This window comes from Aythya ferina, assembly GCF_964211825.1.
Source record: "Aythya ferina genome assembly, chromosome: Z".
Lineage (NCBI taxonomy): Eukaryota > Metazoa > Chordata > Aves > Anseriformes > Anatidae > Aythya > Aythya ferina.
This window is the reverse complement of record NC_140299.1, coordinates 37,518,630-37,541,787: the sequence shown is the minus strand read 5'-3', so window position 1 is coordinate 37,541,787 and position 23,158 is coordinate 37,518,630. Positions and strand designations below refer to the sequence as shown.

At 38.6% G+C, this 23,158-nt stretch overlaps 1 protein-coding gene across 14 annotated transcripts in view; it reads left to right on the top strand.

The window, feature by feature from the left end:
* PIP5K1B (phosphatidylinositol-4-phosphate 5-kinase type 1 beta) overlaps positions 1–23,158 on the top strand; it is a 119,186-nt gene that overhangs the window by 17,607 nt on the left and 78,421 nt on the right. For 10 of the 14 annotated variants that reach the window (XM_084504925.1, XM_084504926.1, XM_084504923.1 and 7 more), the window contains 2 exons: positions 18,011–18,092; positions 20,331–20,399. In XM_084504925.1, coding sequence (XP_084361051.1) covers positions 20,331–20,399 — 69 coding nt within the window. In that variant the 5' untranslated portion in view covers positions 18,011–18,092. Of the gene's footprint in view, positions 1–18,010; positions 18,093–19,628; positions 19,897–20,330; positions 20,400–23,158 lie in introns of those variants that run through there. The other 4 variants (XM_084504935.1, XM_084504922.1, XM_084504927.1 and 1 more) reach the window with 4 other exon arrangements.

Sequence of the window (23,158 nt, the reverse complement as noted above, 5' to 3'; positions counted from 1 at the left end):
TGTTTATTTATTTTTAATAGGGCCTACTTCTGCAAGCTGCTAGGCATAGGAGTAATTTTATTTTCATGATTTTATAAATCAAAGCTGAGTAAAATGGCTGCAGTTTGACTGGCTCCTTCACCATTGTTTGTCTCATCCTGTGATTTCATACAAGGAAACACTCTGTGTTGATGTTGATGCAAGTAATCCAAACTAAGACCAGAGTGATGCAGGAATTAGGGAAGACATACTTCAGAAACAATATCCTCTTATGTTTGATCCACCTCTTGCGATGCTTAACCTTGCTCCTAATTATTTTATAAACATTGTCCAGAGAGACACCTCAAAGGAGTGGGTGTGAACAGCTCATCATTCACTTAGTCAGTCTTGGCATAAGTCATTGCACCTCTACTGATATTACAGGCCTGTGGAAATAATGTTGCATGGTGCCAAGTGATAGGAGAAAACTATATTGAGGCAGTGTGCAGTGACAAAGTTGAGTGTAAGAATGTAGTGGTGAAGCTTGCTGATAGAAGATCACACACACTACAGTTAAAATGATGTTGTTTTAACTTGGACTTGGACAGTTCTTTAACTTATATCTCAAATATAGCACTGATAAAATGGTGCATTCTGTAAAAAGCCTACTCAGAGTATATTTATGGACTATCTTCAAGTTCAAAAATATTAACAAATTTAATTTGACACACAGTGTTTGGGATGGCAAAGAAAATCATGATGGATTTTTCCTCTTCTTATCAAATATATGTTCTCCTGGTAAGAATTATAACAACTAGGTACGAAATAGGAAAAATAAATGTATTTCAAGTTATTCTGAGAGCATTAAGACTGTTTGGTGGTGCTATCTAGAGATTGTTTTTGTGAGAGTAGGTAGTCAATACCCTTCAAACCAGAAATTTTCTAGTAGGAGTGTAGCTCAGTTGAAATGACAATAAAGTCCAGATTTTGAATAGGAAATGGTATTACGAAAAATAGCCTTTTAACAATTTCAGCAAACACATGAAGTAATGAGCCTGATGAATGATGTATTTATAGCTAGTTTGCAAGTACAGCATAGCACAGAACTTTTGCAAAACAAATACGGGTTCAAGCATGTCAGGTTTACCTCTTGCTCCTTTCATTGCTCCCTTTAGCTCAGAGGTTCCTTTTGTAACCAACAAATTATCCTGCACTGAGAATATGCAAGTGAAGACTCTCCTCTGCATACAGATGTTACTTTCTGCTATAGCACATTGTGCAAACTGACGTCCAGTTCTTTGTGTTTTGCATGGCAAAACATCATTTGGAAGGCCATCACAAATGTGGGCAGTAAAGAAACTGTGTGGTACAAGCTTTTAAAGCACACATTACCTGCATCTTCTATTAGACACCAACGCATTTGAAATAACAGTGCAGTGTTGTCCTCTATTGACAGTATGCACTGTAAAAAGTAGAAATAGTGTTTAATATCTTGCTGAACTCTTGCATACATTTATTTCTTTTTGTAAAGCTTACATCTGGCTGACAACCTAGAGAATTAAAGCACTCTTTTGCTCTGATTGCATGGTGCCAGAATTCTTCTTATGATTGCTTCTGTCTTAGCCAAAATTATACATGTGGATAATAGTTTATATTGATCCATCTGCAAATAGATCTCTACTTGACATGTTCCTCACTGAGATACTTCAGACTTTGCAGTGGCTCACATATATATAAATGTATTACTATTAATGAAGAAACGACAGCAAGAAAGGGTAAGTGTTTGTCTTCAAGCCAGTTATGCTCAGGTGTCTACCAGAGGAAGATGAGAAAGCTTGATAACCAGCAGGGATGTGAAACATTAGTAAAGACTTGTGACTTTTCAGGAGAGGTGTGTAAAACTCTGATTTTCTCTGACTTGGCTGTTTGAAACTGCAGCCATTTTCAAAAAACAGAAACTGTGCCTGAAATGAAAAATCCTATTGAAGAGTTTGAGAACACAATGTCATGCACCAATGTGCACTATTAAAGGTTACAAACATCACATCTGACACAGGTATACCAGCTGCAGGTTACCAAGTCGTAGAGGAAATGAATGAAAAAAAAAGTGCATGTGTGTGTGACTTTTTGCTGAATGTGAAGGCTAAATTTCTCTCTGCAGTTTGTGGTCCACCTAATAACAGTTTAGTTAATATTTGAATGAGATGAAGCCAAGGAGGCACAATCCTTTCACAGTAGCTCAGTATGAGCAGAAGAGATCTAATATAGCACACTGCTCATGTCTGCTGAGCAGTAACAGGCTTTTGCACAAGCTGATGCTGGTGCTTTTGCACAGGCTTCTCCAATGGCCCTCTGCAAATAGGCTTCTGCAAGCTTTTCTGCAACTCAGGAGTGAGTTGGAGCAGTTTCTTCTGCAAAACTGCATTTTGAGCTTGGTTGGTTGTTTTGTGTTGTTCTGCCTCTTTCGTCTTGACTGTGGATCAAAGCCGTTTTGTAGAGATAGTAATCACCTGACAGCAGGCAAACCAGATAGGACTGAGCATCTCAAAGCCTATTCTGTGAGCTAATTGTATATATCTGTGCTTCACAATGAACTGAACTTTATGCATGTTGCGACAAAAATACCTGTATCATCATGGGAATAAAATCAAATTTTCTTTGCTGTTTTCCCTGCACCATAACTCTGTGCTAAAAGATACTTACTGATTTTTTCTTTTTTTCTCCTCCCCTGAGTATTCTTTCTGACTACACAAAGTTAATGGCACTGCATGTCTGCTTATAGTAGAGCAAAGTAGAAAGCCTTTCCTATCTGTGTATTTCATATCCACAGCGTGGATAGGAAGACATCCATGTGTATTTCCCTTCTACTCTGGCTTTCTTGCACTTCAGCCATCTTTCCTTCCCATTCCTCTTTTACTCCCAGTTCAACATTGCAGAGTCTCTTACTGAGTATTGCCCTGCCCTTTTCACCTTTTTTTTTTTTTTTTCTCTTTTTTTCCTTTCTTGTTCCCTATCCCAAATTGCTCATTGTTCACTTGCATCCTTCTTGTCTGTCCTTTGCTTGGAATCTTCAAAATGAAACAAAGTAGGTTCCTCAGCTGTTTTTTTTGTTTGTTTGTTTGTTTGTTTGTTTTTTCGTCTTCTTCATGCTGTGAGGACACGAACACAGCACAGGAAATGAGTAAGGTGAAGGCAGGCACGGAACAACAGAGTTTCAGTAGCCTTGGTTGCTTTCTGAGCAAAGAAGGGTGGATGGTTGACTCCCTTGTTAAGATAAATCACATACAGGTATGAAATACCTGTATCAATTCCTCTGCCATCCACCCACCCTGACACATGTCAGCTCTAGGAAGCTTGGAAGCTCTTTGTTGAGCAGTGTCTTTGTGCTCCACAACGCTTGGGAGGTGTAGAAGGAGCTCCTTCTGTACCTTCATCTGGAGCTGCCTGCCCCTGTGGTGCAAGAGGCTGTTCACGCGCAGGCAGGTGTACCGACAGAGGCAAATTGTTTAGTAGAGCAAGTAATCATAGGTTATTTAATTAGACAAGCTCATTACTTTACCCAAATTGTGGAAGTAATAAATAAACTTCCAAGTGTAGAATCAACTTAAAAGCATACAGTGCTTCTGTCTGTCTGTGAGGGGACAGGGGTTTGCCATCAGCTGCTGGGCTAAGGCTGTGTGTCTCTGTCCTTCCTAGCCTCACTTAGCATCTCTCCAGCAACTCTTTCATCCTTAAACCAAAATGTAAGCTTGGTTCTGTGTCTCTAAACGAACTCATGTCTCTCTAAACCAGTGCTTTCTGCTGAAAGCTATTTGCTTTGAAGGGAGGTATGGATAGTGTCAAGTTTTTCTGGCTTCTATACCAGACCAGTGATGACGCTGCTAGTTAACAGCAGCTTTTTTGTGGTCTAGCACTTTCAGTATGGTTTTGTGAGGGCTCTTAGTGCCTTGCCTTCCTCTCTATGTGTCACTTTCACATGTGCATATACTAACTTGCACACACGCACAAACACACCAGATAAATCTTCAGTAAAGAGTTTTAGCCAATCTCTTGAACTAATGGCTTTTTTATATATTTTTTTAACAAATGTTTGGATAACCCTGTGCTTTGCAGGAAAACTGTTCACACTGCCATCACCATTTTTGTAACCTGCTGTGCCTGCTTCTGCAGTGAGGGGCCATTGCTGTCTGTTTTATGCCCATTCTTGCTGCCAGAATGGTGGGCAGGGTTAAGCATGTAATGTCATCTGGTTTGCTTTTATTTGTCTCCGTTTTCTTTATTCCCCGGTTTGGTGGTCCTTAGCAAATTGTTCAGGTCTGCAGTACAATGATCTTAAAAAAGTGCAAGCAAACTGAAATCCAAAGTCTTAAGTTGCAAAAGCTTAGCTAGACTAATGAGACAGATACTAATGACCATCCCTTTCCACTTACTTCTAGCTTATCAGGCTGCTTTCCCCTATACACAAATATCAGAGGTTTAGGGGGTAGTAAGTGCACACTGGCAACAGCTACTATTAAGAGTCAATTTTCTATAAATACATGCAAAACTGCTTAGCATATTGATTTATATCACCTTGAACTAAAAAAAAAATAACAATCCAGTAACAAATTCTATGCTTAAAATCGGTATTTAATTTATTTAATTAGGCATTCCAGCTGATAATGTCAAGTAAGACATACCAGAAACTGGGGTATTGTATTAATGAGATCATAAGATCACTTTGTACCTATGAAGAACCAATTGATTTGGTTGATCTTTTTTTTTTTTTCCACTTTATGGAAATCATAAATGTTCATAGCCAGTGACTATATTTTATCTTGCTGGGATCTCGATCTCTTTTTAGTTAATGATTCTTAAAAGGATATGGATCAGGCAAAAAGGGATGGAGTTCTGATAGTGTGATTGATGCTTTTTTTTTCTTTCTAAATGCTGAAAGATCTATTTTTACCTTTTGAAAGCTGTGGTGAGGGTTATTAACTGACTTACAGATAGCAGTGTATGTCTTTTCTTACCTATTCATAATGATGCATTGAGAGGTGCAATTAGTCCTTCAGAGGGCTTCTGTGTAAAGCAAAAAAAAATCTTATTCAGACCTCTCAAGAAGTCAGAGACCTCTTTCATTTGTGGGAAAATTTGTACACATTCTCCTTAGGAAAATCTGACAGGTTCTGGCCTGATCTTGTTAAAATTCAGTAGTGTCAGGCTACAAAGTGCTTGTACCACTTGTACATGTGGCCACTGGAGAGCTGTCTCATTTTTGTATTAAATCCCACTCTCCCTGTTTTTGCTATCTCCCATGTGCTATTAAAATACTAATTTATGTGAAGATGTGTCCTTTGCTAATTGTTATAGTTTAATATTTTGAATTTTCCCATAATATGAAAAAATGCAACAATGCAGCTAGGCAGTTGCAGGAAAGGAGATGATGGTGGTGTCTTACATATCATTTATGAACTTTTTTTTTCTTATACAAAAATGCTCATATTAGTGTAATTATTGTAGGGTAATAACTTGACTTCATATTCTTGCTGACAAAAATGTTCAGAGTCAGGATTTTCAGTTTGTGTTGGTGTCCTGGTTTTGTCTGGGATAGAGTTAATTTTCCTCGTAGTAGCTGGTATGGTGCTGTGTTTTGGGTTTAGGATGAGAATAATGCTGGTAACACACAGATGCTTTAGTTGCTGCGAAGCAGCGTTCACACAGAGCCAACGCCTTTTCAGCTCCTCATGCTGCCCTGCCAGCGAGGAGGCTGGGGGTGCTTCAGGAGATGGGGGGGGACACAGCCAGGACAGCTGGCCCAGATGAACCAAAGTGATGTCCCATAGCATATGATGTCAGGCTGAACAATAAATTGGGCTGGCTGGAGAGGGGAGAGGACACGCTGCTCGAGGACAGGCTGGGCACTGGTGAGCAGTGTGTGGTGAGCAATTGCATTGTGCCTCACTTGCTTTGTACATTCTTTATATTATTAATGTTTATTATTATTATTATTATTATTATTGTTGTTATTATCATCCCTCCCTTTTCTGTGCTGTTAAACTGCCTTTATCTCAACCCACAAGTTTTTACCATTTTTGTTTCTTATTCTCTCCCCCATCTTACTTTGGGGGAGCAGGGAGTGAGTAAATGGCTTTGTGGTGCTGAGCTGCCTGCGGGGTTAAGCCACAACATTTGGCAAGCGAAGGACTGTTGGAAAACAGTCCCCTTATATCACTTGGCTGTAAATAACTATTTAAAATGTTTATTTGAAAATGTTTGTATTGCCATTTAAAAATTCTGTGGCTGTGTTTCCATACCTTAAAAGAGCTCTGTGTATTTCTTGCCAAAGTATACCATGTTTCTTAACGTCAGTAGGTTGCATATGTACACTAATGTGTTATTGTTTCTTAAAGTACATTACAAGTGTATTTGTAATTTCAGAGGAGTGCCAAATCTCAGCATACTGTCAGGCGGCTGTCAGGAAAAATGTAGTCAGTTGCTCTTTCTGGTCTGCCAATGTAAGTCAGACTGACTAAGAGAACAAAAGTACACAGTTCCTTATAGTGTTGTTATATCTTAAGTATTTGTAAGTATTAATAGGTAGTAGATAGTAGTAACCTTTACATTTAAAGCAGTTATGTGGTCATTGTGTGGCATAACATTAAAAAAAAAAAAAAAAGCAGTTGTTTTTCTGCACTTAATGGTGTAGATGTGCTCCAATGGATGTAAAACTTGAGTCTCAGTTTGATGACAACTAGACAGCAGCCATGAAAAATAGCAGCTATTTCCATGTATGCTGAGTAATTCTTTCTTTAATTGTTTTCAGGATTTGATTTTACTGATTTTTTGATTACTCATTTTATTATTATTGTTGCCTCTTACCTGAGGCAGCTTCTCAGATTATTTTTTTCTCCCTTGAAGTTTTCTCTGTAGTTTAAAACGAAATGCTCAAGAAGGCCCGTTTAAAAGAAAAAGGCTCCAGCTTTATATTTTATAAATTATTTCATAAAATAGGATCTATCTTCTCCCTTTCCGTATGTTTGCATATGTTTCTCAATGGTCTCTGAGCAACTTCTGCTCCATAGGAAACTGAGAACACTTGATCTAATCAAAGGAATTTCAGTGATGTAGCAGTTGTTCTGTACTGAGAATGGTACAAGAGGCTGGATTTTTTTTTTTAATTATTATTATTTTTTACTGTTTTCTGAGAATATAGTCAGCTTTCTTTTAATTTCTAACTAAAATTAAATTGGGGAGTCCAGGGGAAATTTCTGCTAATTCAGTCATAAATTTCCTGAGAGAAAACAGTGGTTTTTTAATTAGTCATAATGAAATGTATTGTTCCACAGAGTAACTTAACGATGAGTGTCTCTCATCTGAATTTAGATGTAATTTTCAAACTTGGCGCTTACATCAGTCTTCTATATCCATTCTTGAACAACTCTGGGTTTCAGGCAGGCTAGACACCTGTGTAAATACGTTCAGGAACCTAAGCTTAGACGTGTTATTGCAGATCTTTCCTCTAAATTAATTTTTACCTTTGTTGTGGTGCTGCCGTGCAGCCTCTTGAATGCTGATTTTAGCACTACTTTCATCTATCCCAGGCTTTCTTCCCAGTTTTGTCACAAGTGGAAGTGCAGTTATGAGATTGTATTAAAGTATGTAAGTGATTGAAATAATTGAGACAATGGATCTCTTGTTCGGCATGGACCAAGAGCATGTGACCTGTTGCGTCACATTCCTCATCATTTTCCCAGTTTCTTCTTATCTTGTGGGAGTTCATGTGAGAACTGTGCTTGCAATTGTAAGGAGTTCCATTATGATTATTGTTCTCTGATAGCTTACATTCTTGTTACTTTAATTTTCTAGGTGAGTTTTTCTGAGGCCTGGGGAGCACTGGTGCTATAATAAGGAAGCTAGTAAATGCACATTGGGAGGGCAGGAAGATAGGAACACCAAATGTGACTGTTACAGATCTACAGCCTAAATGTTATGTGGTGATGCTAGGAGGGACCATGAAAAGGTATTAAGACCTTTCCCTTCCTTCGGCAGTACCAACTACATTTAAAATATTTGTCTAATCCATTCTAAAATTTCAAACACTACCACTGCATCCTCCAAGGCAATCTGTTCCATATTTCAACTATCTTTTGCAGCTGTATGCATGCGCCCTCATATAGAGATTAAAACAGGATAAAGACTTGCATTTCTTAGATAATGTGGCTTCCGAAAAGCTAAGCTTAGCTAACACTCAGTTAAAGATGTATATAAAAAAAAAGATAAGCTTGCAGGAACCAGGTGAGAATACGTAGGTGACTTGAAGATCACAATAATGCACTTCAACATCAATACCAGGTTTCCACAGCATTTACTTCTGCAAACTATTAGGATTGATTATGTGGTAATGTGCTAAAAGACTGAGTAATTCCCAGAGGCATTTCACTTTCAAGTTGTGACTAACCTGTGGAAAACTGATGAACAAATTATGCAGCCTGTATTACCGCATGCTAATTTTTTTAACCACGGCTTTTACATGTTGTCTGCCAACAATCTTTTTGGGAATGTTCGTGATAGATAAGCAATTAATTTCTATTACCTTTCTTCATTATATGTTTCTGTATGTGGTTATGTTTGCACAGTAATTTTGAGTTGGTGAAGAAAAATGTTGCGTCTGACATTTTGCTGAGGTCAGGGTGAGTGGAAAAGAGATAAACGTCTTGAAATAGAGCATTACAACTGACATGAATTTCTCGATCTTTTATGCATGTTTCTCATTATAGTGATTTGTTATTGGTCCTGAGAAAAGGATTGTTCCCTTCCTCTTTCATCAACTTGTGATTAGCTATCATGTCTCTCCTCAGTCTTTTTTCTTTCTTGTTTAGACTGAATTCCAGTTCTTTTACACCTTCCTACATAGTTCATTTTCTAAATCTCTAGCCATTTTCATTCTTACCTTGATGATCTCCAATTTACTCTAGCTTTCCTAAAACACAGTACTTAAAACTGGGCACAGTATTCCAGCTGAACCTTACTGGTGCTGTGGAAGAGCTTCACCTTGACCACCTTTTCTAGCAAGCTTTGAGAATGTTTCGTGAGATACTGTTGAAAATGTGACTGAAGCCTTATTGTTGCCTACACTTCAGATCCACTGAACACTCTGCATGATAACTTGAAAGAGAAGGAGGCAGTGTTGTACTCAATTTGTTCTGGTTCTCCCCATGTTTGTTAGTTATCAGCTGATCTTCAATGTGTCTCCTGTTTCTGGGACTTCCTTGTTAAAACTTGAAAGTTCCTGTGGCATCTCTAGCATGAGTACTTACCCCATTGTGGTTTCTGATAGCTTGCAACCATTTACCATGCCCAAAGTCTGTGAAGTATTTACAAAGGCGTACTGTGTATTTTGAAGTCCAGTGGCGTCAGTGATAGCTGACTTTTTGAGAAAAACTCTGTCTTGTGTCTCAAAAATTATTGGCTGCATTTATTTATTTCTTCTTTCATTTCTGGTTGTCTGTGTCTCATTCCATGCTTTTTGCCATTGGTCTTCTGCCTTCACTCTACGCTGTGTATGTTTATCCTTAGGCATTTGACCTGTTCTCCATTTTTTGTACAACTCCTTCTGGAGTTTGAGGTCAAAAAGGTGGATGGCTTGACCGAACTCCTCTTTCACAGATATTTTCCACCCAGCAAGCTGGGATTGCTTGCATGGGTGCTTGTGTCATTCCTTTAGAAAATAAGTAATGCTTCAATTGATCTCCTTTTTCCCTTGAATGCGACATCATTCCTGTTGGATCTCACTTCCCAATTATTTGAGTGATACTGCTTGACTTGCTTTCCCTCCAAACATCACAGCCACAAGCATGTGATCCCTGCCATTCAATTTTCCATGTACTGACAATGTCAAATGTAGAAGAATTTTTTCTCTGATTGTGTTCTTTGCTTTGTTAATCAATCACTTGTCCTAGCATCCTGGAGTAATTAGTTGGAGAGTATGCACTTACGTGGTAATGTTATTTCAAAATAATGCAGTGTCAGTTATGTGCTAATAGCATTAGGACCATTGTCATATTGAAGTTCCCAAAATAATGGAGCAGAGCTCTGACTCTAGGCTTTGAGATACTTCTACCTTGACACTGCACTTGGCTGTTAAAAAGGCTGCTAATCTCCTAAATGTTATTGTTGGAATATGAAATCTCAATTATTGAAACATGAGTACAAATTGGGAACCCTTCTTTGGCAATGTACAAATACGCCTTTCTATTTTGTGTGCTTTTGGTCTGTTACAAAATAATGAGAAATTAATGAGGCCATTCCACTCTAAACGGGGGCCTTGTTAGCAATTTCTGCAAAATACACAGTGTGACGTCAGTTATATTAGGGATCAAATGTTTGTTCTTTCTGATTGCTGGTCTAGTATCAGTGATTTGGAAAAGTCCCATAGTTCTTAATGCATGAACACCACTTACTATGCTGTAGAAAGTTTGCTCTGCTTTTACAGGTCATGTTTGGAAAGATATAAGAGATACTTCAGTGCTTCTGGGAAGAGTGAAGACATGGCGTCGGGGGAATGAAATGGATTTAAGACTTAGAATGAAGATCTGAATATGATAATTTGTGGAGAAAAAAAATAATACTTTCTAGAGGGTTTTCACGTTATCCATGAGATGCAGAATTTCAAACAAGTTACAAATGGAAAGAGGCATGCTTTGTTGTAGGAGCACCGTAAGCTTTTTCTAAGGATTTGTAAACTGTGTTTACTTTCACAAATTTTAAGTTTTATTTCCATTCTTTTAAGCAAGTTTCCATGAAAAACCGCAGCAGATTATTTTCAGAACGAATAATGTGATTTGTTGTGAAAAAACAGAATATGCAGCTGTAACCTGTGATGTTGTGGTCTGTGATTCTCTGGTTATTGCACTTGTAGGCTGTTTTGCACCAGAGAACAGCTTAATGTGCAATTAGTACCACCTTAAGTGCATGAGGGCCAGGCTTTTGTAAACTGTCAAATCTCCCAGATAATTAAACTCTATTATGAGTATTTGTAAACTTGGATGGGGTGATATTTGCTGATAAACACCTTTTAATGTGTGTTCCCTTTCTGAAAGCTACAGGGGGATAGTTGATGTGATACTTCTTACAGTGAATCAAAGAATTACAATAGAAACATACATGTATATAGCTTTAAAACTCAAATTACTCAGATAAATCTCAAATTCAGCCTGCAAACTAAGATTGTTTCTCCTATTTGCTACATTTTTCTTTCCTGTCTGCTTTAATTCAAATGCTATCCTATGTTCCTGGAAATGGGGGTTGCCGAGAGAATCAAATGGTATCAGAATCTCAGCACTGTGCTTGGGTTAGTTACTGTGAGCCTAAAAATCTGACAGGCCATTGAAATTAGTGTGTGGTATTAAACTACGTAAACAAAGGTGGCATGAACAGGTGAGATAGTTTAACTATGTGAACAATCTGAATCACAGGGTTATGATGCTTTTTGCTTGTGTTTTTCTCTGTAGCCTTTGTGCTGCCCTCTCATTATTATGCAGACCATGAGAAGAAACATTTTTTTTCCCGTTTTACTTCAGATACGCATTTAATCATTTGCTTTTTGTGTTATATGTGTGTCCCTCTAATTTTTTCAGGCAAGATAGAAAAAGTAATTAGAAAGATTTATAGGTTACCCAGGGCTTGAAACTGCAGAAAATAAGCTAGGCTGTTTTAGGAATAATTCCATTTTTGGGGGGAAGGAGGGGTGTAGGAAGAATTTTTCTTTTTCTTTTTCTTTTTTTTTTTTTTTGTTTGTTTGTTTTTTTTGTTTTTTATGAAAAGGGAAACCTTTTCCAGTTTTCACTAATGCACAAACCTTTACAGTACTATCACAAATTTCACCCCAAAGTTTTGACTTCTAATCACACTTAAAAGTGCCATAACCAGTCTAGCACTAGGAGGTAGACTTGCCAGGATAAGACCTAACCATTGTTTTTTAGCTCCTTTCCTACCCTCTTTCACAATTCATACAATATTTTTTTCTGACACATGTTTAGCAGGGTATATCAGTGGTATATATGATGCAGTAAAAATTTCCGTCTACTTTCACGGCTGGTGTCTGGAAAGACAAAAGATCCTTCAGTGCTTCTGGGAAGAGCTGAAGTCATGGCAGCTGGCAATAGAGATTAAAAACAGGCTTTAGAATCAGATAAGTGTGCAACTATGACTGAAGTTCTGAATCTGATAACTGAAAGAGGAAAATAGAGCTTTTCAGAATTAAAACATCAGAACTTCTAATGATTGTCATGTGCATTGAAGTGTGTAAACACTGACTTAATTCTCAGGATATATTGGTTTGTAAATACCAGCTTTGGTATATGTCAGGTATGTGGACATGCAAGAATGTTTGATCTTAGATGGCTACATGAATGTAACCATAAGCTATAAGGAAGCTAAGAAGGCTATAAGGAATTGAGTCCAATTCACAGACTACTGTCTGGGATACTGTCAAAACAAAACAAAAGAAAAAAAGAGAGAAACAAACAAACAAACAAATATTATTTTTATATATTTTATATCGAAGTGGCCACATGAACAACCTATTTTTTTCCTTAAGAGCTATGCAACTGTCCTGCTGTTCATGTGCAAATAATGTTAACTGAAATTAAAATAAGACTGTCTTGGAGATGAGGTTAACTTGTTATGACCCTTGAGAAAACTATAGTATGTTTCTTTTATTACCTCTTCTCTTATTCTCTACATGACACCAAATTATGCTTCCTTTCTCTTATTTACATCTGCTTATTGGCACAATGCTAGCATTGCTTGCAGGTTCTTGCACTACCATGAATTGTCCATTCACCTTGGAACAGAGGCAATTAAATCATGAAAATTATAGTTAGCAGTATCATAAAGCTTGAAGAAAAACTCTGGAAAGGAGGTAGCATGTAATTTCTTCCTGGGAATTGTATTAATTTTGACAAGTTCTAACAATTTAGGTAACACTTTTCACCTCATTTTAAATATTCAGCTACCTCCTGAGTGTTCTGAAAATAGCACAACATGAAAAACCTCCGAGGTCCCCTCTTCAATTCCTGTTCCCAGGGACATCCAGAAGCACACTGATATTTTTAACTTAAATTCCTATGGAAACAAGATGTATGCATGAAAGTTGTACGTGTGTCAGAGGATGTTTTGTGCGTCCTGAGTCTCTTCCTTTACCAATAATCTTAAAAATAATCTTAGTCTTCAAATTCTACTGCAGAGGGAAGGGGAAAGCTGTTGTCAGCTCTAATTGACCAGCAACAAAATCTTACAGTGGCACAGCATTGCAGCAAGTTTCATGGAAAAATAGGCAAGTTGAGATGACACCTAACAGGGAATACTGCTACTGATGTACATACTGTATTAGTTACGAGAGAATCCAGACAGGAGGGAGGCTTTGTAATTGCATTATTTGTGGGAGTAGGTTGTTCAGTGCTAAATAAGGCATGAGCTCCAGTCTTAGTCACCCCTAGTCCCAAGCTAAGAGAGTTAGCTTTATTAATGTTGTTTGCTCTTGGAGTTTCCTCTTTTTTTCATTCTTTTTTGTTTCTTGTGGTGGTGTGAGAATATGGTAGTTAATGAAAGTCTTTTATCCAGGTTCTGCTATCTTTCTAAACTTCCAAGCTGTGATCACACTGCCTACTAGATGTCAGTTTCTGAAACAGAGAGATAATAGAGGAATGAAAAAGCTTTAGGCAGCTGTATATATTATGCCTGTTGTCTGGTCAATTAATCTTACTTTTAAAAACTCAAGAGGGTTTGGTAAAGGAAAAGAAGAATGAAAAAGGTTTGAAAGTGGAAAGTGCAGTATGAGGAGACAGGAGTACGGTACAGTGCTGTTTGCTGTCTGTTTGCCAGGGGCAGTGAGAGAGGGAATCAGTGCATCTCAAGAGGAAAGCACCTAAAAAGACAGTAGCTTTTCATTAATGAGTAAGTCTTGGTGGATTTCCTCCTCTGTGGAGCACTTTTGGTTTGGAAATTTTTCTGCTTCCTACATCATTGCATGACAAAGATTTCCAGTTTCACACTGTACCTGAAACCTGGCAGCATTTTGACTCTGCCCCATGTGGCTTGAAGTATTTTTCCAGATAGATATGCAAGTCTTTATTGAATTGAGGACTGGACTTGACAAGCTGCTTCACAGCTACCACCACGAGAAAAAGTATGACTGGGCAAATGTTACGAATAAAAGTGAGTTTTGTGGTAAATGAAATGGTTGTGATATTCCTAATTGTGTTAAGAGATGCTGCCTTAAAGCCATAGTAGAAGAGGGATGAAAGCTAGCAAAGTATTAACTGTGGTAATGATTACTCTCCTTAATAGAATTCACTACAAATGCTGCTTACAGATGTAGACATGCCTGACAAAATCTTTATACATTGTTTTGGCAAGCTGCCATAGTCAAAAATGCAATCTTAAGTTAAAAACTTGCAGTTGCTGAGGGTGAATAAAACAATGATTCTTATCTCCATTTTTGGTCTGATGTTGACTTAGTATCTTTGTAATGAATACAATACAAAATTATATACATTATTTCAAGGAGTGAACTTCCCCATTCTGGGGATTTTTTGTCTTTCTGGAAGATAACTTTGTAAGAATTAGTAAGTATTTACCTCTAATAAGCAGATTATCTGAAATACAGAGAACCAAATAGCGTTAGTAAGTGGAGGATTCAGCGGTTTGTATTTCTATGCTCTTTCATGCCCTTTAAATTTCTACTGGATTTTAATGTTTCTGTTTTATGTCATGACATAGGATGTGTGATGTCTGAAAAATTCAACAACAGATCTGCACAGCCCAGTCATTCTCTGAACGCCCACTTTATTTTTCCGACTATGTGTTTTCCTCCTCCATCCTCAGCCCAGCCATACTTCATTGTGAGCCTGCCCTTTGTCAGATGCATGCAGAGACCTGATGCTTTAGTTATGGCAGTTCCGTGCTGTTGTAATTAATCAATCAATCAATCAATAGTTCAACCTTGAAGTGGTTCCAAAACTGTAAGTTTTGGCCCGTCTTTGTACTGCTAAAGCTCAGCAGTACTGAAACAGTAGCTCTTGATACACACAGCGTAGAGCACACAAAGAGTTGCTGCAGAGCAGGGAGAAAACACTCTAAGTTACACTGCCTTTTCCAAAGATTATTTGTAGGAAGTATGAGATCATTGTCCAGGTGTGAAGATCTTGAAAGGTATTTAGCACAATGCCAATTAAGTCAGAACTGTGTGATCTGTTTTCTGAAAGACTATGAACTGAAATAATTCTAGTTCCCTCTAGGAATGAAATAACCAGCATAGGTAGAAAAACTTCACTTTATTCATGGTGTGTGAATTTTTGTATTTGGTAGTTGCTTCAGCTGGGATCTCACTGTCTGTTTTCCTATCTTTGTTAGTATTACAGCTGTGTATTTTCACATGGATGAGGCATTCTTAAATAATTTATCTGGCTGTACTGGGGAAAAACAAGCTTTTGTCGTGGTTCCGCTCAAGTGGGCAGCCGAGCTCCACCACAGCCGCTCTCTCACTCCCCCTCCTCAAAGAGGAATGGGGAGAAAATATGTGAAAAGGGCTCAAGGATTGAGATAAGGACGAGAAAATCACGCAATAATTATTGTAACGGGCAAAACAGACTCGGCATAAGGAGATAGTAAGATTTATTGCCTATTACTAACAAGCGAGAGAAGTGAGAAAACAAAGAAAAAAAAAGCAAACCAAAAGCACCTTCCCCCCCCCGTCCACCCTCTTCCACCTCCTCCCCCTGAGCGGCGCAGGGGAATGGGGAATGGGGGTTATGGTCAGTCTACAGCGCTTCTTCTCTGCCGCTCCTTCTCGGTCACTCTCGTCCCCTGTGCTGTGGGGTCCCACCCACGGGATGCAGTCCTTGATGAACTGATCCGGCGTGGGCTTCCCACAGGCAGCAGCTCTTTCAGAACTGCTCCAGATATGGGTCCGTACCACGGGGTCCATCCCTCAGGAGAAAACTGCTCCAACCTGGCTCCCCTACGGGCAGCAGCTCCTGCCAGGTCACCTGCTCCTGCGTGGTCTCCTCTCCATGGGCTACAGGTCCGGCCCGGAATCTGCTCCGGCAGGGGTCTTCCACAGGCGGCAGCCTCCGTCGGTGCAGGGCCACCTGCTCCACCGTGGTCTCCTCCACGGGCTGCAGCATGGAACCCTGCTCCACCATGGTACTCCATGGGCTGCAGGGGGACATCCTGCTTCACCATGGTCCTCACCACAGGCCGCAGGGGACTTCTGCTCCGGCGCCTGGAGCACCTCTCCCCCTCCTTCTACACTGACCTTGGCACCTGCAGGCTGTTTCTCACTCCCGGCTGCTGTGTGGCGCAGCATTTTTTTTCCCTGTCTTAAATATGCTCTCACAGAGGCGCAAACAACATTGCTTATTGGCTCGGATCTGGAAAACAATGGGGCCCTTCCCAAACATGGGGCAGCTTCTAGATCTTTCTCACAGAAACCACCCCTATGGCTCCCTGCTACCAAAACCTTGCCACATAAACCCACTACACTTCCATATCTGGCATGAGTGTTTTCTTCAGCCAGCATCTTACTGAAAGAAAGTTTCCGTGCTGCATTTGTGTTTAGCTTTTGCTGAGTATGTGTGATCGTATTTTAGGAAGTGATTTGGAATAGTAGAAGATACTGTATTGATAATCTTGTGTGTGTGTGGAGGACAGTGATTTAGATAGAGTTTTACCCAGGGATCAGTATAATAAAGAGTCTTCCTCCTCCTACAGAAGTTGTATTAATAGATGTTCTTGATGTCTGTGTTTGTGTACTGATAGAGTTATAAACACGGATCAGTTAATGACATAAAATTTATAAATACAGATAGATAAGCTAGATAAACTACAGAAAGATTTAATAGTTATCAGGACTGAGTTGACTTTAAGTAGAAGTTTCATGTTTACCATGGTGGCAGTCCCTATCCAAGTAAAGAAATTATTGATTGAGATACATTTTTTGCTTGAAGGCTAAAAAGAACAATGTAGCTAACTGAAATAGGAAAATACTGGTATGTGACCTTACATAACATGTTTCTAAGGAAGCCTTTATTCTCAGAGAATCCAGCCATCTATGTTTCTGTGTTGTCCCTTCATTTATTGTTTTTGTTTTTAATCTCAAGTGCAATTTTTATTCTGCATCACTGAAGGGGAGGTAAATACTCTTTTGAAGTCTGTTATGAAAAGGCTTTCTAGTGGTGTTATGGGTACTTTTCAGATTATTGGAAAATTAAATTCAGTGAACAAAGGGCTGTGGATTTTTTTTAATCAATTTTTAGTTACATACAAAATGCAGTTTGTACTGATTAAGGGCAAATGAGATTTGTTTTCTTCCGATGTGGCTGAGAAATTAAATTGAGGACTAGCTTTACTGATGTAGCTTAAAACAGATGTAGAATATGGGAGGATGAGCTCATTCCAAAGACGTATTGAATAATATTTGACTATTAAATATGTCTCATGTTTATTCAAATCATTTTAAATATGAAATTGCTTACCTCGACATCATTCTCAGAAATTATGCTGACAGCAGCTACCATTGTGAAAAACTTCCAAAATGGTTTTACTTGTTATCTACAACTATTCAGAATCCAGTCCTGCAAACCATCACTCTCATTGCTTATCTTTTTTGTGGAATTTGGGCTATCCCCAGGGAAAGAGGATGATACAGATTAGTATTTAATTTTGAAACTCTTCATGGAAGACAGCTTGTAATTTCACAACACTTCACAGCATATGTGTCAACTCTTCACTATAAATTTCATAGTAGGGATGCTTGTGCCATAGCAGTGACATCTCTAGGGCAGAGGCAAGTTGAACTGCAATGATTTTATTCTTTGTAACATTGCTAGTGTCCTAAGTACATTATTGAGATATTAGTGACCAAACTATTTGAGACAGTTCTTGAAAAGCATTGCTCCTAGCTAGATCCTTACTTCGTCTGAAGAATGGAAGAAGGAAGTTGAACGCTATTCTGTGAGGTGTACATTTGTAATGGCAGGCAGATGGTAACAGATTTTTCTTTTAATAGATTCTGGAAAACATCAACAACGCTGATGAATGGCTTGATTATTGCTTTCAGCTCCAGATGACTTTCCCTGGTGTTTATAAGGGTATGTATACTTACGTTGTGAAAGTGTTAATGAAATCTAGGGTGATTTTAAAACATTTTCTTGTAGCTTTTTGAGCTGTTTTTGTGTACGTGTGTGCTTTTTTTTTTTTTTTTTTTTTTTTGCTTATTAAGTTTTCTTTTAACTTCACCACCACACTTTGAGTGTCTGACCGTCTGACCCAGGTGATCTCTAACTTACTTATTTATTCTTGCTCTAATGTTGCTCTACAACCATGACAAGGTGCAATGTCAAAAACTTCTGTGCTCTTTGGGGGAGATACAGTGTCAGTACAGCCAAAGACCTGGAGTCTCTGAGATGTGCCTCTGAAAATGTAGCTCACATGCCTCTTAGTTTTGTCCATCATTGTACCTTTCAAGCTCATCCCATACAATCTGCTGGGGAGTCTTCCTGTGCAGCTGAACACTGGTGTGGAGAAAAAGACGTTCATGTTGAATCAGTCATGTGCCAGACACGGGCCTGAGGGAATGTTGTCCTTTTCTGCCTGGAAAATCGTTCCCAAAGGGATCCTTCTGAGTACTGGTTTTGCACAGCAGATATGTAAGGTGCTTGCATAGCAGCTCAGCAGAGAAGAAATTTTGCCTCTCTTATGTATGTGATTTTTGAGGAGAGTCATGAAAAAATGTTGTCTCTGAAAATCAGAATTTTAAACATCTGGCTCAAAATGAGAATTTCAAAGACAGTATGAATGTAATCAACATATTGATTTTATCAAAACTGTACAGTGACCAAACTGTGGGAAACAGAAGGAAAAAGTACATTTGCATTGGGAGAGGATTGCATTATTGACATAACTTAGAAAAAAATGTAGAAAGTAAAATTCCACTGAGTTCCAGTAAATGTTGCATCTGGTCAGTCCACCAAACCCTATCCTTTTTCATCACAGAATGTCTAGGAGCTCCTCTTTTTGGTTGCCAACTTCTGGCATCTAATAAATAGACATCACTCTTCTCTAAAGAATTTACCAGTCAAGCAATTTAGAAACTAAGACAATTTAATGGAAAGTTGACTTAAACTACACCTGCTGCAGTTCAGAAGTGAAGTCAACAACTCACAGAAAAGAGTTGGTGAAAAACGATAGCTTGTCCTATTACTTGTAATGTTACTGTCAGTCCCTGTGTTAGTTAGTATTTATTTAATAATCTAAAAGATAACATTGCCATGACAGTAATTGAATTCACTGATGGAGCTAAATGAATAGGTGTTGCATGTACCATGAAAGACCTAGTGCAGTGTCTACCAGTCAGTGGCAGAGGATTGTGCTGGTGGCAGTAGCCATGGCAGCAATAAAAGCAGTCCCAGCCCTGCCAATGAGAGGCAGCTGGTGAATGGGTTGATGTGAGCATATCTAATGCTTGAGCTGTTGTTCCTGGCATCTGATAACCCCTTGATGTGGGAAGCCGCAGTTGCTTTGTCTCTGGGTCAGATCATAGGCGGGGCTGGGAGAGGTCAGGTGAGAGTAGAGTGCACACACCTGGATGGCAAGGTACATTGGGATGTTTGCTTCTGAGGAAGTGAAGGTTTATTTAAAGGAGGGCTACAGAGTAGCTGACAGTTGTACGGTAGTTGCACAGCAAAAATATTTACCCTTTTGGTAAAGAGAGGATGAAACTAGTAGGTGTGGCTCCTGCTGAATGTGGTAGTGGCCTGCTCACAGCTGGGATGTCATTTTTCTGCCGATGGCATTACTTAACTGACGAAGTCTTGGACCCACTGGCTTGCAGCTGAGAAGTTTTAGAGAAGTGCATAAAAGTGGCAGAACAAGAATTAATCAGGAACAAATAAGGCAAGGAATATATGTGATATGCTTAAAAGAATATTGCTTATTCAAAGAGAAAGATGTAAAATAGTGTAAAACAAAATGACTGAATTAACAATTAGTTCAATAATTGAAATGAAGAGTAAATTTTAGTTGCAGTAGGGCGAATAGGCTATGCCAGTGAAGTTTCAGCTCCCCCTATAAAGAGGGAAAGAGGTGATCCTAACTAAAATACTTACTTTCTACAACTCTGGATGTTGTTTTGAGCAAGTGACCAGAAAAAAACAGAAGGTTAAGTTAACATGAGAAGAAAAGAATCCTCATGGACTGTCAGTAATTTGGTGACTTGCCATCCTCTAAAAAGTTTGATATTAGTAAGAAGTTGACAACAGATTGCATGATTTTTTCTGAATGCTTTCTTAAGCAAGTATTTTATTTATAACTTAAGCTTGTGTTATTAGATGTCGTCTGTTACTGAAAATGGAGATGTTACTGCTGGAAAGCCAAATGAAGAGAAAACATACAAAAAGGTAAGTAAGATTTATAACCTTTTCATTACGTGCTTTTCCTTTCATATTGAGAACTTAAGCCTACTGTGAGTGAACTATGCTTCAGAACTAAATACAAGAACAAACAAAGCATGTTCCGTGGATTATTTGAAAGTATTTTACTCCTTTTGTGAAACTGTAAAACATTTCTACCTACTGAGCTGACTGTTTGAAAGCTAGTTCAATAAGGTTTTAAAATACATACTCTTGCTAGATTGGTGGAAATTCTTTGCTCTTAGCAACAGAGATAACTCTGGGCACATGGACAGTTGTCAGAAATGTAGTACGGTGAGTTGGCTAATGCTTTGAACATCTATGCCATATGTCTGAACTGTATACTTGCCTTATCACCTCCAAGTGCTTTTCCAAAGAGTGCTCTTTTTGTTTGACTTCTTTCTTAAAAAAGAGATGTTAAGAGATGTTATAATTAATGTAGTATTATGCATCAACAGTAGGAGTATTTAGATGTTGTAATGGTGAGTGGTATTGGTTTTGGTTTTGATTTTCTCTCACTGGTTCTCTGAGAGCAACATTATTTATGTCCACCTAGAAATGTTGGTAAATAAAGATATATGTACATATGTACGTGTACATATTTACATAAGCCAATTGTTAGCTGCTGGATTTGATCATTTTCCTGACAGATTATCTTGAAGTGGTGATTTTTTTTCTTATAATGTAGCACTGAGATCTACATGCTTGTAGAGTATATACCATAGGGTAGGGTGTATTTCTGTTGTTGTTGTTGTTTTTTTCCTTCTGAATGTTGCCTACAGTACTGCTGGTAAAATTAAGGAGAATATTAAGCTATATTTCTTTTCCCAGTCCTTTTGTTGTCAGCTGCATTTTAAGTATCTATCTGGCCTTAACATTCTGGTAATTTTCTCAGAAATGAAAGAAAATAATGTTTGAGAAAATGCTTTTTTTTTTTTTTTTCTCTTTAGATACAGGTTTTGTTTGGTCCCTCTGCTTATAACAGTAAAATATCGCAGTCCAAATTGCTCTTGACATTTTGGTACTGGGAAGAAAAAGAAGCTCTTCTTGAGCCCAAGGTGGACACTTACACAGTTTTATAATGCTAGACTAGACAACACAAAACCTGGTAATCCCAGCAAGGGAGAATTGCAATTTCTCCTAGTCATCCTACATGCCCTACTTTTTTCCCATTCAATTCTAAATTCAAAATACTCCAGAGTAAGCCTTATAAAGATTTCATGACATGGCAACAATTCTTTGTTTTTACTAGAAATGCATCTCTGACAAAACAATACCAGGAGATCACAGTCTGTCATCTCCAAATTCTGTCCTTTCCCCTGAACTCCTGTATTTGCCTCTTACGGCAGTTTAATTCCTCTAGTGATATCCACACATCCCGTTGTTCTCTGCTCAACATCCTGTTTTGTGGATACCCTGTGGTTCAGTGTTATCACCAAATGTTGTGATTATGCTTTTGCTTTTTGTGCCAATGTTAATAAAAAACAAAGTGTGACCCAATAATTAATGCACAAAGAGCTGCATGGTAGCGTGTCTTTGCATTATGCTTTTGCTTTGATAGTATATCTTTCCTCATAAGCCAAATTCTTTACAAACATTGCACTTTTCTCTTAATTCTCACCTTCTTCAGATATCCTATGTTGCATACTTTTTACAGAAGTCCAGATAAATCAACTGCATTTGTCTAGAAGGTTATTTGTGAGATGAGGCTGGCAGGACGTGCAGTTGACAGAGGCATTTTGTGCCACTTTTTTGGCTGGAAAATTCTTGCCATTCTGACCTGTGACTTCCTGTGCCACTTCCTCCAGAAATCTGGGCTGGGGATGAGATTGTTTCCTCAGCTGATGCTTTTTCAGCTACTTGGGCAGTTCCTGTTTCTGTCTACCACTGCACTTGACAGCAGTGGGAATGCTTAGGCAAGATACTCCTGTAGTTCTGAGGTCAGACCATGCTTGTTAACACATTCTCAGAGGCCTCCCTTCCATATTTTTTTAAAACATATTAAAGCTGAAGAAGCATATGCTCTTCATCTTAAAATGGGCAAAATACAGTTTTTTGGCTTGAATTGTGACAGTTTGGGCTTTAGATCTGCCCTGCTTTGACCTCTAATGTCAAGAGGTAGCTGTGTATCTCCTGTTAAGATGGGATTGAGTAAGCTTATAAAGGGCTGTGTCATGTTAGACCTGGATGTATGTCTTTGACCTTGACTATTTGTACCACTGAAGTGTTCCACTAAAGACAGTGCAGTAATTGGTCTGGTAGCCAAAGAAGTCATATCATTAGATGCAAGTATAGGGGGTTCACAGACCAATAGAATAACTGGAGGCAGAATAGATAACTAGCAGGTAGTTCAGAAACACTGACATAAGAAAAGTGTTGTAATGCCAAGATTTCAATCTTGAAGGGATTGAAGGGATTTCTAATGTTAATACTAGGAGATAACCATCCTGAAATGTGCTGACAATTTCAGTCTCAACACTACCCCAGGTAAAAGGTTGTGCTTCCAAAGCAGAGAGCATAATGAAGGAAGAGTCAATATCATTCTCCCACATCACCTGATGTGGGCTGCACTGCTTAGGGTCATAGAATCATTAAGGTTGGAAAAGACCTCCAAGATCATCTGATCCAACTGTCCCCCTACCACCAGTATAACCCACTAAACCATGTCCCTAAGCACCACGTCCAACCTTTCTTTGAACACCTTCGGGGATGGTGACTCCACCATCTGCCTGGGCAACCTGTTGCAA